General features: G+C 38.4%; 2 protein-coding genes across 2 annotated transcripts; one reads left to right on the top strand and one right to left on the bottom strand.

The window, feature by feature from the left end:
* Positions 1–2122: 2122 nt before the first annotated feature.
* On the top strand, positions 2123–6281 carry LOC121783032 (probable magnesium transporter NIPA6). Its single transcript, XM_042181068.1, has 9 exons — positions 2123–2535; positions 3440–3496; positions 3583–3673; positions 3786–3946; positions 4026–4153; positions 4569–4706; positions 5429–5521; positions 5604–5721; positions 5816–6281. The coding sequence occupies exons 1-9, from the start codon at positions 2415–2417 to the stop codon at positions 5938–5940; spliced, it is 1032 nt and encodes a 343-aa protein (XP_042037002.1). The 5' UTR covers positions 2123–2414; the 3' UTR covers positions 5941–6281.
* Positions 6282–7099: 818 nt separating this feature from the next.
* Positions 7100–8433, bottom strand: LOC121783072 (F-box protein At3g07870-like). Its single transcript, XM_042181123.1, has one exon. The coding sequence runs from the start codon at positions 8348–8350 to the stop codon at positions 7190–7192; it is 1161 nt and encodes a 386-aa protein (XP_042037057.1). The 5' UTR covers positions 8351–8433; the 3' UTR covers positions 7100–7189.
* Between the last annotated feature and the right edge of the window lie 9187 nt (positions 8434–17620).

Below are 17620 nucleotides of genomic sequence, written 5' to 3'. Positions count from 1 at the left end.
ATAAAAACTAGATTAAAATAAAAATAAAAATGTTGTTCCTGAATTTCTTGATCGTTGTCTTCCCCATCACTTTCTTGGCCGCTTTCTTTTCTTTGTTGGATTGGAGATGTGCGCATCTTTCAGTGCTTCTTCTTCGTGTAGATCTTTCGGTGCTTCATCGAATGAATTTCTCAGTGCTTCTTCCAATTCTGCTTCATTCTCTTCATCATCTTCTTCTGCATCTTCTTCTTCCGATTTCTCTGTTTCATTCTCTACCGTCACGATTTTCGCCTTGAAATTGTTGCGCTCACTCGAAAAGAACACCACTTGCCACCTTAATTTTCTCTTTATCGAGAGATTTGCGCACTTCTTGGCGCTTTTTGCACAAAAACCTTTTCCGATTCCGGTTATCCTTCAAATCCTGCTCGTTATCCTCCAATTCGGCTTTGATTGCCGCATTACGAGATCTGATGGACGCATTAGTTTCATTCAGATCCTTGTGATAATCTTCTGTCTCTCCTATTTCGACCTCCAAATTCTTAAGCGCGATCAACTTTTTCATCGCCATGATTGGGATTTGGGATGGGGAGAGAGTAACTGGAACTGTTTGACGAAATGCGTGATGAAGAGTGCGAGAAAAACAAGGGTTCAATCTAATTCTATTTATATAGTGGAGTATATTTAAGTTACTATGCCGGCCCGCTGAAGCCCGCATTCCATAGTCACCCAGCTTTTTTTTGGAGTCTCGATTTCATCGACTAAAGCCATCTACAACAATCTCTCGGGTGGAAAATCGTACAAAACACGAACCGAACTTGCTACCTTCAAGGCCATCTACGACAATTGGGTTGTTATCGGGTGAAAATAGAATAATGGGCTATAAATCTAAAAGTAAATTTAAAAAAATTCTCGTTCAAAAACCATTCCCGATTACACGTTTATTTTGCTATTTTGGTCCATCTTTACTTTCCTCAAATAACTTTTACAAATGAGAGAGATTTTGAAAGGAGGAACATTAGAGGTGAGGGAAGCTGTTGAGATGGGATTAAAATCAAATACTAAGCTATGATAGATAGAGTAATTTATTGGGTCACCAAGAACCTGCATATTTAACACTTGTCTTTGTGCCTAAAAATAATAAAATTGAATAATCATTTCCCCTTTCCATTTTTTGCATTCTTTTATCAATAAATAACTATTTTCCACCAAATGAATGCATATCCAAAAAAAAGATGTGTCGAGGAATAAACAGTTAAGTTATTTCAAAATTGTTTGCTTTTGTCTTTTTAATAATTTATTTACTCTTCTATTTGTCGATTCTATTCTAAACCAATGTTCGTAAAAATGGCTTCAGGCCTAAGTATAAAATGAAATCCAATCCAAACACATGTTAATCTACACAAGCTGGAAGCAACCCCTATTCAAATTAAACAATCAATTTGAGTACAAGGTGAACAATCTTCAATTATAGGTAATCAATCACTCAAAATGAAATTTAGTTGAATTGAACAATCTTTATTTACAGTAATAGACATTTTGTGAAGTGACAAAACTAATCAATCAACCTTAATAAAGCAATTGTTACAAAATTTGACTAAGGTCATACACTGACTGTTCACCCAACAAATAAGCTCAATTATGCATCATCACCTACTTCATTCATTTCTGACAAAAAAATTGCACACAGTTATTAAAATCACCAACCCAGTAAACAACTTGCAATATTAAAATGAAATTCTTATAAATTCATTTATAATAGTACTAATAGTTATACTTATATTATGCATGTGGTAGATAGGGTGAAAATAAAACAATGAGCCATAACTCTAAAAATCAATTTAAAAACAAAACAATTTCTTGAATAAAAATCAATTTATAAACCATAGTAAAACATCCCCGATTACACGCTTATTTCCCTATTTTGATCCGTCCGCTACTATTACTTTCCTCATTTAACTTTTACAAATATTTCTCCCTAGTCATTCACCACCATATTGTGATTAGATAGTTTTTCTCTCAAAAACATGAAAAATCTTCCAAAAAAAAGTCCTAGTCCTAATAATATAGTGAATTACATTTACAAAATTTTCCCTCCAATTCCAAATCCCTAGGCCCCAAAATCAAGCAGTAAATAAAACAAATCCCTTTCAACCAACCTCACCCCTGCATTTGGACTAGTAGTTGAAGCACAAGCTGACAATAATCACACACACATTCACACACTGTACAGCACAGATTCTGCCACATCAACACCATGGCTTTCCTCCCAAATTGACCAAAAAAGGTCGTAAAGTTGCTGGTTTTCATTTCTTTATCCCTTTCTTCCCTCCGTCATCACGCGGAAAATCCGAGTAAAATTGGGCGACAGATGAGAAACAAGCTCGTGGGGGCACCGATTGAGAGGCCGCATCGCCAGATTTGGATCGGGTCGGGTCATGTTTGAGACCAACTTAATCGGGTTCGGGCTCGCCGTCGGCTCCAGTGCCTTTATTGGGTCGAGCTTCATCATCAAGAAGAAGGGCTTGCAGAGGGCAGGAGCCTCCGGCGCTCGCGCTGGTAGGTTTTTGTTTTGATTTTTTGAATTGGGGGAAGTTTGAATTGGGAAAAGTTTGAAGCTTGAAATGTCGTATTGAGCTTTGATTGGAAATTTCATGAGATGAAAGTTGTCAATTATTGGGTAAAAATTGGTCTTTGTTTGTATTTGGTTGTTGCATTAGAGGATTGGGTAAATTATTAGCTTTCAGTTGGAGTTTCTGTTTATTGGTTTATCTATGGGAGAATTTATAATGCTGGATTTGTTTTCATGCTTGTATTAAATAAAGATGCTATGGGAAGAAGATTGTGATCTAATTAAGAAGAAACGTATATGCTATGTATCTCTGATATCCATTAATGGTTTTTGGCCTAATATATTGCATTGAAGAAATAGGCAAGCGTTATTTAGAAAGTATCTACATTGCATTGCTTTTCTTCTTACTAGGCTGGAAAAAATATCCGTATATGAATTTGAATTGAGTCAACAGCTCTTATAGTTAGCTCGTTGCTGCAGTTAAGATGCTCCGTCTCATTCTCACAGCTGGTATTGTCACGATTGAAGACTTTTGGAGATGGGGAATTGAAGTAACAACAAAAACTATCTTCATGCTTAAGATGGGATCATGATTTTTCTGTTTTAGACTAATAGCATTTCCTTTGTAGCATGAGGCGGTTTCTTTAGAACATCAGGATATCTTGAGTGCGAAGCACCGGGTGGTCGTAGTGGATTACGTATGGTTATTACAGTGGAAGGAATATCCTCTTGTTGCTTAGGCCTCAGATAGAATATGATTTGTAGTATAATTTATCGTTGGGAATTGCTTTAGAAACGATGGGTATTGTTTCCAAATAATGTATTTGCACAGTGAGTATATTAATAGTTATATTTGGAACCTCTGATGAAACTGAATGTGTTAAAATGAAGGTTCGGGAGGATATGGATATCTGCAAGAACCACTCTGGTGGATTGGCATGTTCACTAGTAAGTTGCTTTTCCAAAGAGATTCGTTAATCATGATACCCCTATCCACATATATCAACTCACCCTCTTCGTTTACTATTGTACAGTGGTTATTGGAGAATTTGCCAATTTTGTTGCTTACATGTATGCTCCTGCAGTCCTCGTCACCCCACTTGGAGCATTGAGTATAATAGTAAGGTAAAGACGTGTTTTACACTTTTACTATCCTCGTGGAAAAAACTTCCTCTTTTTTCAGTATAATTCATTTTCTAAGATAGAATTAAGTAACCACAGTTTATTTTATTGGCAGTGCTATTTTAGCTCATTTCTTACTCAGAGAGAAACTAGGGAAGTTAGGAATATTGGGATGTGTTTTGTGTATTGTGGGTTCCACAATTATAGTGCTTCATGCACCGGGTGAACATGACATTAGCTCGGTAGATCAAATCTGGGAACTAGCAACACAACCAAGTGAGTGTATGCTTTTATTCATGTTGTTTGAAATGGATACGACAATGTTTATGAAATATGTTCCTTTTTTTCTGCCCAGCTTTTCTTCTGTACATAGCTTCAGCAGTGGCAGTGGTGTTGGTACTTGTCTTGTATTGTGAACCACGCTATGGGCAAACAAATATAATGGTGTACATTGGTGTTTGCTCTATCATTGGATCTGTAACCGTAAGTAAAATTCACTCTATGTTGGTCAGTTTAGATTTAGTTAGTTGGTTCCCCAAAGGAGCAGGAGAGACGATATAATTTCCCTGTGGGTACGGGATCCAAATAAACTTACTATCCTCATCACATCACATTTGCTTGTCAAGCAACTTAAGTATGCATTATCAAGGAAATTATATAGGTGCTACAGTTCCAGTTATGCCTTGTACTTATGGCACTCCTCGATCACAAAATTGCTTAAATATTTAAACTTGGCTGGATAGGAAGAGCGAATAAGTAGAAGAATCTAGTTAGGCATGCTTAATAGAAGTGAGTTATAAAGAAAATGAGCAGATTAGCTTTCAATTCTAAGTAAGAGCTAATTTCGATACTGATCGTGTTTGCTGGCTTGATGGTTTTGATTTACCGCTCACTGTAGGTTATGAGCATCAAAGCTGTAGGTATAGCGATAAAGCTCACGCTGGAGGGCTATAGTCAGCTCGCCCACTTGCAGTCATGGATATTTGCCACGGTTTCAGCTTCTTGTATAATCACTCAGTTAATCTATTTAAACAAGGTACACCCTCGTAACTTTATATTGCTTTATGCAACAAATATCACTCCCTCCATCAATAGGTCATCTTACCATTTTGGACATCTGATTTCAATAGACCACTACTTAAAATGTAAATTTAGTACTTACATAACAAAACAATCTAACATAGCTCATTATTTAGACCATATGCCATCATGGTCCACTTGCGTTTCTCTCTTCTACTTTATTGATTGAAACAAACATTTCTCTATGTGCAAGTATACTCTCAACAAAAGTTATCTCCTCTATCCTGCTTTATTATAAACTTCTGGTTTCTTAACATCCGTGTCCAGAGCTTGAGGCCTATTATAATGAGACGGAGTAAGTAATATAATTTTAGTTTGACAATCTTACTTTAACATGCTTATTATTTAGAAGGCACTTGAAAGGTTAGATAGTTTCGCGGGACTTGCTCATAGCATGCCGTTTAACTGAAAATAACCGACTTCATTGCTCTTTCTGCAGCAGATACTACTCACACGTACAGTCCTTATAGATGTCCGTAGATGTAAGACACTCCTTAAAACAGAAATAAAATCTTAAATAATCAGAAAAGACTTATTAAAAATGACCAAAATAATAAAAAACAATTGTTTATAATGTAGCTTCACTAGAGTTCATCCGGTGGAATAATTCGTCTGTGCTAGTCAATACTCTTCTGTTTTTCAAATCTGCATAATGGTCAGAGTTGTGCCTTTATACAGGCTTTGGACACATTTAACACGGCCGTGGTTTCTCCCATTTATTATGCCATGTTCACGTCGCTTACAATCTTTGCTAGTGCCATCATGTTCAAGGTATACAAGATTGTGCTGCCCTTTTTGTAGTGTTATTTCGGAGGTAATTTAGATTGCCACTAATACGCTTCTGATGCTTCAGGACTGGGCCGGTGAGGGTGCTAGCGACATCGTCTCTGTTCTCTGTGGATTTATCACCGTGCTTTCTGGTACTATGGTTTTGCACGGTACTAGAGAGCCTGAAAAACTTCCATCTGCAGGTAAGGCCTTGACACAAGCTGACTATGTATCAAGTCTAAATCTGCTCATTTTTAGGAAATCCGGACTGGGAAAACTTATCTACTTTGTTTGCAGACTATTCCGCGCTTCCTCAAATATCATGGGTTGTGCATTCAAACGGCGAGATATGGAAACAGAAAGAGAATGATGAATTGCATGGGGAGTTTGTCGCAATCATCCATCAAGACCATTTCAAGTGAGGTAAACGCTGTATTATTCCCTAGCTTACTGGTGGTTCGTGCCGATGGCCGTGCTATTTTTGCTGTGAGCATGTTCATGTTGATTTCCTGTAAGCTCTTTGGTTGAGTGGTGTGTTAGGACTTAGGAGTAGCAACGGTTTGTAATGTTTATAGGAGTGTGTAGTTCGTTTTCCCCGACACACATACGATGCCAGAACCATTTTTGAGCTCTCCATAGCTGTTACTCAGCTTATGAAGACGTTGGTATTCTTTGCTCATTAGTTACTCAGAGAAGGGCCACATTTTATTTGTAAATGATTGTTTTTCACTGTTATTGCTTTCTTCATTCTGTATTCTTGTAACTGCTCTCTCTCCCTTGCATAGATGCGGGCCTAGTTCAAGTGACAAAACTGAAGCACGACGAAACTCTCTTCTCTTAGAGAGAAGTTTGGTGTTTAAATCTTGTTCGTGTGCAGTGTAGTTTCCTTCTTAGCTTCTTAAAAATAAGATGATGATCTCATGTACATTAGGGGTTTTAAACGGGATGGTCCGTATGATGGTATTATGCGCGTTATGGGCTTTCGCTGGGATGGTTGTTAGTCTCATACCCATTATGGGTTCTAGATGGATGGTTGTATGATCGCCTCGGACATGTTATGTGTTTTACACATGATAGTTATGGCGATCTCATACGCTAATCACATGTAGACGGGATGATGGTGCGATGGTCTCATCTGTGTTATAAAAAATGTGCCTGGAGCGCGTGTGGGTTCACCAGAATCGCCCCGAGGGGGTGTGGCGATCGACATTCGGGGGGTGGCTGGGGAGATGTTCGGGCGGCAGGTTTGGCGCTGGAGTGTTTTGATATTTGATGTTATTTAGTGAATCTAACACTAGTGAATTACACCAAGTATCTTTTGAGAATACTAATTAACAGTTGTATTAGTAAATTGCACTCATTTAATGTCGTTAATTTGTTTTTTAAAACAATAAATTACACCCGTTCCTATTGAGATTACTAGTAATTAATAGCCGTTTAGAAAAATTATGCCCATTTACTATCGTTTACACCTCTAGTTAATCTACTCCAATTAATAGTCTATAACATCCAAGTCAAGAAAATTTTACACTCAAGATAAGAGCAAACAATCAAAAGACAAAACTCCATCGACAAAAGAAGAGCAAAGAAAGATTCCACCTTTGTATAAAAATACTGAACATCAAATATAGTTCAGATTTTTCACCCACAAATTTACAAAAAGAGCAAAAACTAAAACTTGACAACTTTCTCCCTTACAAAGCTCTTAACACTCATCAAACTCGGCACATAATGCATAGCCTCAACGCTATTAGGCCCTCTCGATTGAACCATGTCAACTTCTTGAGTCACTTCACTTTTACTGCAGTAATTCAGCACACAGTAATCCGCCCACACCAGCAAAATGTTGCCATCTCCCAACACCTTCAGCACTCTCACAATCTCAAACGACGGACCAATCAATTCCGGCATTTTCCGAATCACGAATCGCTTGCTCCATGATTTCCCAATTCCATACTCCTTCATCACCCAGATATCCACCTCGAAATTCGACGTGTTGTCGCAGAGGCAGAGGCAATCGTCCAAAACCCCAACGCTCCCGAGGAGTTTCCTCCCCGGGAACGGGGAGGGGAAGGGATGGAATGCCTCGTTTTCGAGGTCGAATGCCGAGATGAGCTCATTGCCGTTTAAGTCTTCGATTATCCAATGGAGATTCCCCCTGAAAAACTGGCCGATTAGGCGGCCGTCGTAGGCGAAAGGAGTTATTTCGCCTACGTCGCGCCATTCCCCTGTTCCGAGGGTGTAGACCTGGCACTCGGAATTGGGGATTCTCAAACAGGAGCCGCTCCTGGGATCAATTTCCCTCTCCTGGTAAATTCTCACGATTTTGAACTCCTCGCTCGAATTAGTCACGCCGAATCCGTGCGTCGCGATGCTGGGGTACCGCACGACCTGATTAGGGCTCGCGAGCTCGATGTACTCGCGCGTGAGGGGATTGCAGACGTAGAGAGCCTCGCGCTTGTAATTGGCGTCGCGGAGGAGTAAAAGCCCCTTGACGGAGCCGTCGACGGCGACGTCGGGGGAGGGGGTGAGCGATTTGAGGTCGATCTCGGCCGTCGGAACGTGGAAATCGTCGAAATCGGCGACTCGGAGGAGGTTCTTCGACGGCTCCGATTGGTGGATCGCGACGCCGGGCTTCGATCGGGTGAAATGCAGCTCGGCGAGGTAGGGATCGGAGGTGAGATCGAGCCACTGCTTGCAGACGGATTTGCACTGGACCAGGGATTTCGCGGGGAGGCGGGAGAGGATCTCGATGATGAGGTGCGACGGGAGGCTCGTGAGGAAATCGCGGCGGTTGGAGGCGGATTTTGAGGGCGAGACGGTGAACGCCATTGTTGATTGAATTTGAAGGTTTGAATTTAGGGTTTGATGCGAAGTGTGGAGATGGAAAGTGGATTTATAAAGTGCAAAAAAGTGTTCTTGAATCTTCATTTTCATTTTTCATTTTTCATTTTTCATTTTTTCTTTATTTTAAATCTTTATGTGGATAAGGTAGGTAGTGAAAAGTGATGCATGTTTACTTGGAAGTTTATTCCAGATTTATTGATTAAAAGAAAATTGGCACAACAAATTTGTTTCATTGACATAAAAATTGATTTCCAAATTATTGATGAGAGATGTAACAGTTTAGCAATTACTGTAATTGAACTTGAAATACAATCTAGTACCTACTCCATAAGATATTTTCCTTCTAAGTGAAATTATAATTTAGAGGACATATTAATAATATTGTTCATTATTTAAAAAAAAAGGGAAAGAGAAATAGGCCAAGTTGCTGTTTAGATGATGCAAGTTCTACGTGGAATATCGGCTCATTTGAGCATATTTTAACAGTATTTATTTTGAGAAAGTTAAGGTGGTCTAGTCATTTTCAATTAAATAGACATATAGTACTACTGTACTTGGTTAATTATGTTTGAATATGCATAAGAGCATCCACCATGGAGGATGTCCCGCCGGACGTCGCACCGGCGTGCCGGACATCCGTGCGGGACGTCCGCCATTAGGCGAGGGAGGGGTGGATGCGGACGTCGGCTGCAGACACCTCACATCTGCGGCTTTTCGGGACGTCCGTCATGACGTCCACCATTGCGATGCCACGACGGACGTCCCAACGGATGTCTCGATTTTTTTTTGTTTTTTGTGGATGTCCATCGGGATGTCCGCCATTGTGCAGTGAGATGTCTTTATGACGTGACAGTGCAATGAGATGTCCTTATGACATGGCAGAATGTGTTTTTGGGAAGTCCGTCATGATGTCCGCCGGAACATCCGTCCCATTGTGGATGCTCCTGCAAGTAAATGTAGAAAATGGAGAATACACTAATTTAGTACACTAATTTAGTTTATCAATACTTCCTTCGTATCCAAAATATATGCACTTTTGATTTAACACAAATTTTAATACCAAATTGATAAAATAAAAGAAAAGGAAAGAATGCATATTCTTGTGGTAGGAACTAAGGAAATAATGCATATTTTTGTGGGACAAAGAAAATATAGCATATACTCCCTTGGTTCCTAAATATAGAAATTCTTTTTTTTGGTCCACATCCTAAAAATAAAAACTCTCCACCTTTACACAATCCACCAATACTAATTCTACCACCTCTTCTACTCCTCTATTTTACTTAAATTATTACTATTTATTTTTTTATTTTACTAATTTTGTATTAAAATTCGTATCATTTTTAAAAAATTTATTTTTAGGAAATAAATGAGTAGTAATTTATTGAGCTAAAATTTCATATAGTTTCACTACCATATTAAACTGGAATATCAGACTAGTTCAAAATGAATATCAGTTTTATTGTGTTGATTTGTGATTTAAAACAAAAAAATCTGTAACTATTGGGGTATGAAAAAAAAACATATTTCTCCATGTTACATTAAAAGCCACCATTCACCCAATAATAATCATGTTAGAGGAAACAAAAATAAACAGTAATCTATTTTTAGATTTGAATCTTAGATAATTGATTATGCCTTTCGTAAATCTCAAGGCGGTGATTAATCAATCCCTAAGTTTCTGAAAATAAATAAAATAACAAATAATACTATAATATTGTAGTCTTATGTAGTAAGTATTTAAGTATGTAACGATGTAACAATTCAAAACCTCTAAGAGCATCCGCAGTGATGCGGATGTCCCGCCGGACATCCCCGCGGTCGCGGACATCCCAAAAACACCTCATGCCACGTCATACGGACATCCCACTGCGGATACCACGTCAAACGGACATGCTACTGCACAGTGGCGGACATCCTGACGGATTTCCCACAGTAAAAAATTTCACAAATTCACAAATTAAACAATTTACGGAATTAAACAATTTACGGAATTAAAATTTAGACACGAATACGGAGAAAATGCAACCACTTTATTTAAAAAAAATTACATAATTATTAAAAAAGACATACATAATTTCTAAAAAAATACATAGTTCAACGAATTGTTGGTTATTTTAGTATAATTGGATTAACTTGATTGATCAATATTGTTATAATGAGACATCATATAAGTTTGGAAGTGCGGAGTGCACGCTTGTTTGAATTCATTATGATTAGACGAGGGTTCGGGGCAGCGCCCCGAGTAGCGGGGTCCAAGGGGCAGAGCCCCCTGGCTGGGGTCATAGTCGAAGGACTGATTTACAATGTTCGAAACTCCTTAAAAATCTCCCTAACATATATAGATTTAAAAAATAAATAAAAAATCGGGACGTCCGCGCGGACGTCCGTGAGGTCAACACAATGGCGGACGTCCGCAAGAACGTCGCGACGGACATCCCGGGAACGCCGCGGAACTCCGATGTCCGCAGCGGACGTCCGTATCCGCGTCACTATTGCACAATGGCGGACGTCCGGGACGCCGGTTGGAATTCCGCCGGGACGGGCGCCATTGTTGATGTTCTAAATTCAACTGATACAAGCGACAAATGGAGACTGTGGGCCAACCAATCAATGTTCCGACACAACCATTGGTGACTCATCTTAGGTCATCCACTATAGGGTTGACATTTTCACCCGCCCCGCCACTTTTTTTATCCACAACCACATCTGATTTATCCGCGGCTAAAAAAAAGGTTTTTGCAGTAATAGTGGACACTTTTTTTAGCCACATTTCACTTTATTTTATTTTTTTATATTTTAATTCAATTATAATTAAAATTATCCGAATGTAAATAATTAGAAAACTAGATATTACTAAAATTTTAAAAAAAAATTGGGACCAAATATTCGTTGTATTACGGAAACGGGATAATTATACAACGAATATTTAAAAATAAATATAAATAAAAGCATTGTCACTGTCTACTCGGTGGAGGAGTCGGAATCTGCCGCGTCTTCTCCACAGCCTCCGCCCCTGCCGTCGCCCCAGACAACCCCAGCTGATCCTTTGATCCTACACATGAGCGCGTAGTATATATCTTTGGTGATCGGCTAGGTCGCGGTCTCGTAGAAACGGCAGTTTTCTTGCAGTTGTTTCATAAACTTCATATCCAGGTTCCTCTGCAAGACATCGTGGGGACCAGTGCCCATGGAGTGCAATACGGGCTGCAAGATGCGCGATCCAGACGCGACCGACTAGAGGCGGGAGGAACCTACAACTGCTCTAGCGTTTCGGATAGAGGCATGTTGGCCCGGAGGGCGTGGGCACCTAGTATGTGTAGCGGATGGCTCCTCGGTTTGGGCGTCGTTGAGGTCGATTGATTGCGAGCCGCTACTGTAGTCCCCGGCTATGTTGTGTCTAGTTCGCTTCGCCCTAGGAGCTGCTCCCCGTTCCTCCGCACAGATGGCCTTGAATTTTGGGCAGTTCTCAAGAACGAAATACTCCTCCTAGTAGGTGAACTTAGGATAGCCTTCAGTGTTGAATTGGGACATAGACAACGCCTTCACGTCGGCTTCGCTGCGGCCACTCTCAGCAGTGAGCAGGTTGTTCTCGTATATGCCCGCCCACCTCTTGGTGGCTCTCAGAATCTTAGACCACTTTTTGCGGAGCTGTTCCGCGTCACGCGGTTTAGCGCCTCTCGGCTTGAACTCGTTGTAGGACAACAGGATGCGCTTCCAAAAGCTCGGCTCGGTCTGATCGGTGCCAACTATAGGGTCCGATGTGACGGCATCCCACGCCCTCGCCACAACAACGAACTTCGCTTTTGTGTAGTGCGTTGACCGCCGAACGCCGGCCCTCGTCGCCTCGCTGCCCTCGCCGCCACAGCCGCTGCTGCTGCCGCCTCCTTCCCCGCCATCGAACCCGCCGACTCTCGTCGGAACGGGCGTATCAATGCGTGCTGGCGGAGTATCCTGATAGGGACCTGATATTCTATTTTATCCCGGAAGGGAGCTGATATTCTCTCCGTATATTTATTTAGTTTATTTATGTTTTAGTATTATTTAGTTATTATGATTTTATTTACTTTTCCTAGTAGTTAGACTTTTATTTGCTTTGATTTACTTTCCTGGTTTATAGGAGATCTTTTTGTACCACACATATTATAAATATGTGTGGAGTCTTTCAATATTATTAAGCAGAATGAATTAAATTAATATTTATCATTCTCTCCCTATGGTTATCCCTCTTGGAGAAACCGATTTCTCTCTAATCTCTCTCAAAATTCACGTCTCTTTCACTCAAATAACTACTGTGATAGGTAAACCCTATCAAATTGGTGCTTTCATTAGGTTCTCATCCTCCTATTGATTTCTACCACCATGTCTGTCTTGCTGTCAAACTCTCCTCCTCGGTTTTCTGGTGTTAACCCAGTGAGGTGGATTTTGGAAATTCAGGTTTGATTATCACTCGTTCTCTAATGTTGACCGTCTATTTTTTGTGAGGTTATTTTTTGACCATCCAGCATCTGCATGGCTCCACGAGTATCGACGCTCGAATCCTAATTGCTCATGGCAAGAATTTCTGGATGCTGTTTATCATAACTTTGATGAGGATGCCATTTACTTCGCAGAGACGAATAAACTCTTCAACAAAATTATGAAGGCAATTGAATATTTAGCAAAAAAAGAGGTCATGGCTAAAAAGGAGGCCACATCTGATTATATCATCGAGCCTGTTGCAAACAACGATGATGGGCCGACAACAAATGGCAAGTCTGACCCCATCATCGAAGAGATAGTAAAAATTGATGACGAATCACCCCAAAAGCTGGATGAGCCAATGGTTTTGGTGGAAACCAAATCCCATAGCCCAAAAATCACTGTTGTCATCATTGGTTATGTCACTGAAGTCGTGGAAGAGATCTCATGTCCAAAGACGGTTTCTGCATCACTCGTTGTGGTCCCAAACGATACAATTTTGTTTGCAGACGAAGATCAAGATAGCAACAAGGAAATTGAAGATTAATTTTCTGACTTCCACCTTGAGGGCAAGGTGGTTTTCAACGGTGGGAGAGTTGAGAGGGACCTGATATTCTATTTTATCCCGGAAGGGAGCTAATATTCTCTCCGTATATTTATTTAGTTTATTTATGTTTTAGTATTATTTAGTTATTATGATTTTATTTACTTTCCCTAGTAGTTAGGCTTTGATTTGCTTTGATTTACTTTCCTAGTTTATAGGAGGTCTTTTTTACCACACATATTATAAATATGTGTGGAGTCTTTCAATATTATTAAGCAGAATGAATTAAATTAATATTTATCATTCTCTCCCTACGGTTCTCCTTCTTGGAGAAACTGATTTCTCTCTAATCTCTCTCAAAATTCACGTCTCTTTCACTCAAATAACTACTTTGATAGGTAAACCCTATCATATCCGGTATGCCCGGACTCAGCAAACCCATCTTCTGCTCCAGTGCCAATCTATCTGCATCAGACAGAGGAGATTGGCTGGATTGGAAAGGGGTCTCCGGTCGCGGATGGTTAAGCGCTTCTATGTTGGATCTGTAATCTCTGAATGCCGATCACCCAAATTCCTCTGAATAGAGGCATGACCCCGAAATTGGGCCTGTTGCCACGACGAGGATGTTGGCGACCACGACTGGAATGAAGGGGGAGTGGGACTCGATCTCCACGGCTGATATGGAAGGGGAGTTGGACTCGATTCCCAACACTGGGAAGGAGGATAGTTGCCATATCCCGATTCGTCAGTGCCGGGTGATTCGTCGTCTCCACCGTGCATTTTTAAAGAGTGACGTCCGCGTCCGCCTCATTTGATGCAATAGCGGACGTCGGTCCCGACGTCTGCTATTACGGATGCTCTTATGTTGTCCCATGAACAATTATTCCAAATCATGCAATGAAATAAACTTTCATAAGAGTATGAAAGAAACTGGATTATATTATCTCCATTTAAAAATTTTAATATACTAGTAATAGTATTTAATAAATTAAATAAAAAATAATGTAAAAATAATACTAAATAGATAAAGATATTGCAAATATAGTAAAAATAAAAGAGAATATAATTATAAATAATGTAAAAGGAATGAAGTGAATAAGAACAATGTTCTCCGTATTAATGTTTATCATGAATGAAAATGACTCGAGGGGTATGTGATAATTAAAAACTAAATATGATTTAAGTGACGTAGCACATAAAATATACAGTAAAAAGAACTCTCTACGTTGTATATAAATGGCATATTTGGGAAATAACATAAAATTTTAAGAGATATTATTTTGTGTGTTAGATGAAGAGTGAAAATAGTATTTTATATATCAACTAAATTTTTGTAAAAAAAGAAACATAACATTTATTATAGGATGTAGGTTGTAATTATCTTTTGTGTTATTCTTCGGATCAATTGTTAAATATCTTTGATCACTACTTGATTGACTTCAATTTTGAATAATTTACTTGTACTATGACACTTGTATTGTGACACATGATTCTCCTTTCATGTGAAATAAAAGCTTCTATCAGTAATTATGATTTTTCTATATCAATATTTATCCAACATCTTGTTCATTAGTAACAACTATTGGAAGAGATAACAAAGTTGGTCAAGCCGCGGCATGCCAAGTTGATTAAGCTATTGGTCAAGTCTTTGCATGCCAAGTTGATCAAGTTAAAAGAGACAACAAAGTTGATCAAGCCGCTGCTAACCAAGTTGATCAAGCCGCCACCTGCCGAGTTGATCAACAAGCCGCGATCTGTGATCTCAAGTCACTGGACCGTCAAGCTGATCAAGCTGCAGTGCGTTGTGCGCAAGCCAGAACAATCACGAACTCCACGAGAGTTGAAGCTGAGAATGAGACAAAGAAGAGGAAGGAGTGTGCGGCACAAAAGGAGCCAATGATCAACCTCGCACGTGTTGAAACCGCCGACAAGCCAACTAAGATGGAGGACCACATATGTACTTGGCGCGACGTGGTGTTGCGCGGTTTAAAGAGGAAGCATATCTCGACGAGTTTGTTAAAGTAGATTAGTACAATGATCAGAGTTTGTTAAAGTAGATTAGTACAATGTTTTAGGTCGTTTGAACGTAGTATATATGTATTGCATCTGGTTACATTTGAAGTAACGAAAAATGCCGATTTGAGAGCTCCCTCCAAATATATCTCGTGTGTGTGTGTTCATGGCTTCCGCATCTTTCTTTCAACAACTATTTTTAATTATTTTTCAGTGTAAATTATTAGAAAAAATTATAAAGTTCATCAAATTATGATTTATTCCTTAATTGTTAAAAAATCAGTTGAAAAATCATAAATTTTGTGTATGTTCTAATTATCTTACAATGAATTTTTTTTAATAAAATCATGTATAGCATTCCGTGGATATCACTGTCACATAGTTAAATAATAGTATTGTCAATGACATTTGATTAAAAACTTCAACAATAAACATTATACATATTCGATCAGCTTTTTTCACAATAAAATAATATATATAAATTCAAATTTCATAAATTTTCAATTCTAATATTTTATTACAAGATGAAATATAGATTTTTTCGGTAATGTATCCTTTGTTTTATATCATGTAGTGATATGTTTTCTACTCATAAATTTGGTTTTTATCTTAGCCAATGTATAAAAGCTACATGGTATTGAATAGGATAGCATGCTCTTATCCACAATTGACACCTCATGTTTCTGGTAAAGTGGTTGGCATTATTTGTTGGGTATATATGGACAAGTGGCGCTTACCATTTTGCCTTCTTTTACTCATATAATTATTAAATGTATGTAGTTTTTTAGTAAAATAGAATAGTAATTGTTGTGCTCCTGCCATGGGAACCACATGACATATCATTATCTTTATTTTATATATTTATTAACTATTCACCAGCATTATTAAAGTGTAATAAGTAAAACTTCAAAGCTACGATTAATTTTTGGATTGAATATGAGCACCGCCCTGAAATGTTGTCGGCACTTTGAGTGAACTACAAATTATTCAGATAATTAATTAAGTCTTTGAGTTTAAGATGTCCACCAATAAAATATTATTCCCTTCATCTTGAATTATTGAAGCATTTTTATGGTGTTAGAATTATAAATTAATGTTTTATAAAATAAACTGAAAGAGAATAAATATAAAATATGATAAAATATTAGCTAGAAGAGAGAATAATATATATATATATATATATATATATATATATATATATATATATATATATATATATATATATCTTTTTATTTATTTATCCATAGAAAATAGCGATTGTAAATTTTACAACATAAAAGAGAATAGTAATATCAATATATCATTGATATATTATGACAATTCTTCAAAATATTGCTAAATGCTAATGTTTAAAGAAACATGGTACCAACTGGTCAGGAGAGTCAAACCATTATTAAACATGGTCTTCTTGCAATTTGTGTATGCACTAATTGAATAGTGCCTTGGGTTTGTATTAAAAGGAGCTTTATAATGAGTTTATAGGCAATTAATATTTCGAAATGCATTGTACCTTCTCATAAGTTAATAGAGTTGTGAGGTTGAAGAATGATACATGGGAGTTAGGGTAGTTACAACAACTATTCAAGATTCCAGAATCTGTTATGAAAGTTGTTACTCTTCACTAGGTGAGTAGAGTTGTGAGGTTGAAGAATGATGCATGGGAGTTAGTGTGGTTACAACAACTATTCAAGATTCAAGAATCTGTTATGAAAATTGTTACTCTTCACTCGGTGAGTAGAGTTGTGAGGTTGAAGAATGATGCATGGGAGTTAGGGTGGTTACAACAACTATTCAAGATTCAAGAATTTGTTATGAAAGTTGTTACTCTTCACTCGGTGAGTAGAGTTGTGAGGTTGAAGAATGATGCATGGGAGTTAGGGTGGTTACAACAACTATTCAAGATTCAAGAATCTGTTATGAAAGTTGTTACTCTTCACTCGGTGAGTATAAGGCTCAAGCTCGGCCATATTGAAGCATAATAATTCATCCAAAACGCTCAAGTGGGAGTCGAGATTCTTCCACAACACATATACACATACACTAGAAATCTTGCATGGGTTTTTTGCATTGAGCACGGTTGTGTGCAGTTCTTTTAGAGTGTATTGTAGCAAGCTCGTTTCTGCGATTGTATTCGAGTGAAAGAGTGTTGTAAGTGATCATTCAATAAAGCTATTCCTTTTCTCTCCCGTGGACGTAGGCCATTAAAGGCCGAACCACGTAAACCCTCGAGTCTTAGT

This window comes from Salvia splendens, chromosome 20 (genome assembly GCF_004379255.2).
Source record: "Salvia splendens isolate huo1 chromosome 20, SspV2, whole genome shotgun sequence".
NCBI lineage: Eukaryota > Viridiplantae > Streptophyta > Magnoliopsida > Lamiales > Lamiaceae > Salvia > Salvia splendens.
The sequence above is the reverse complement of the archived record's forward strand: the minus strand, read 5'-3'. Positions and strand labels throughout refer to the sequence as shown.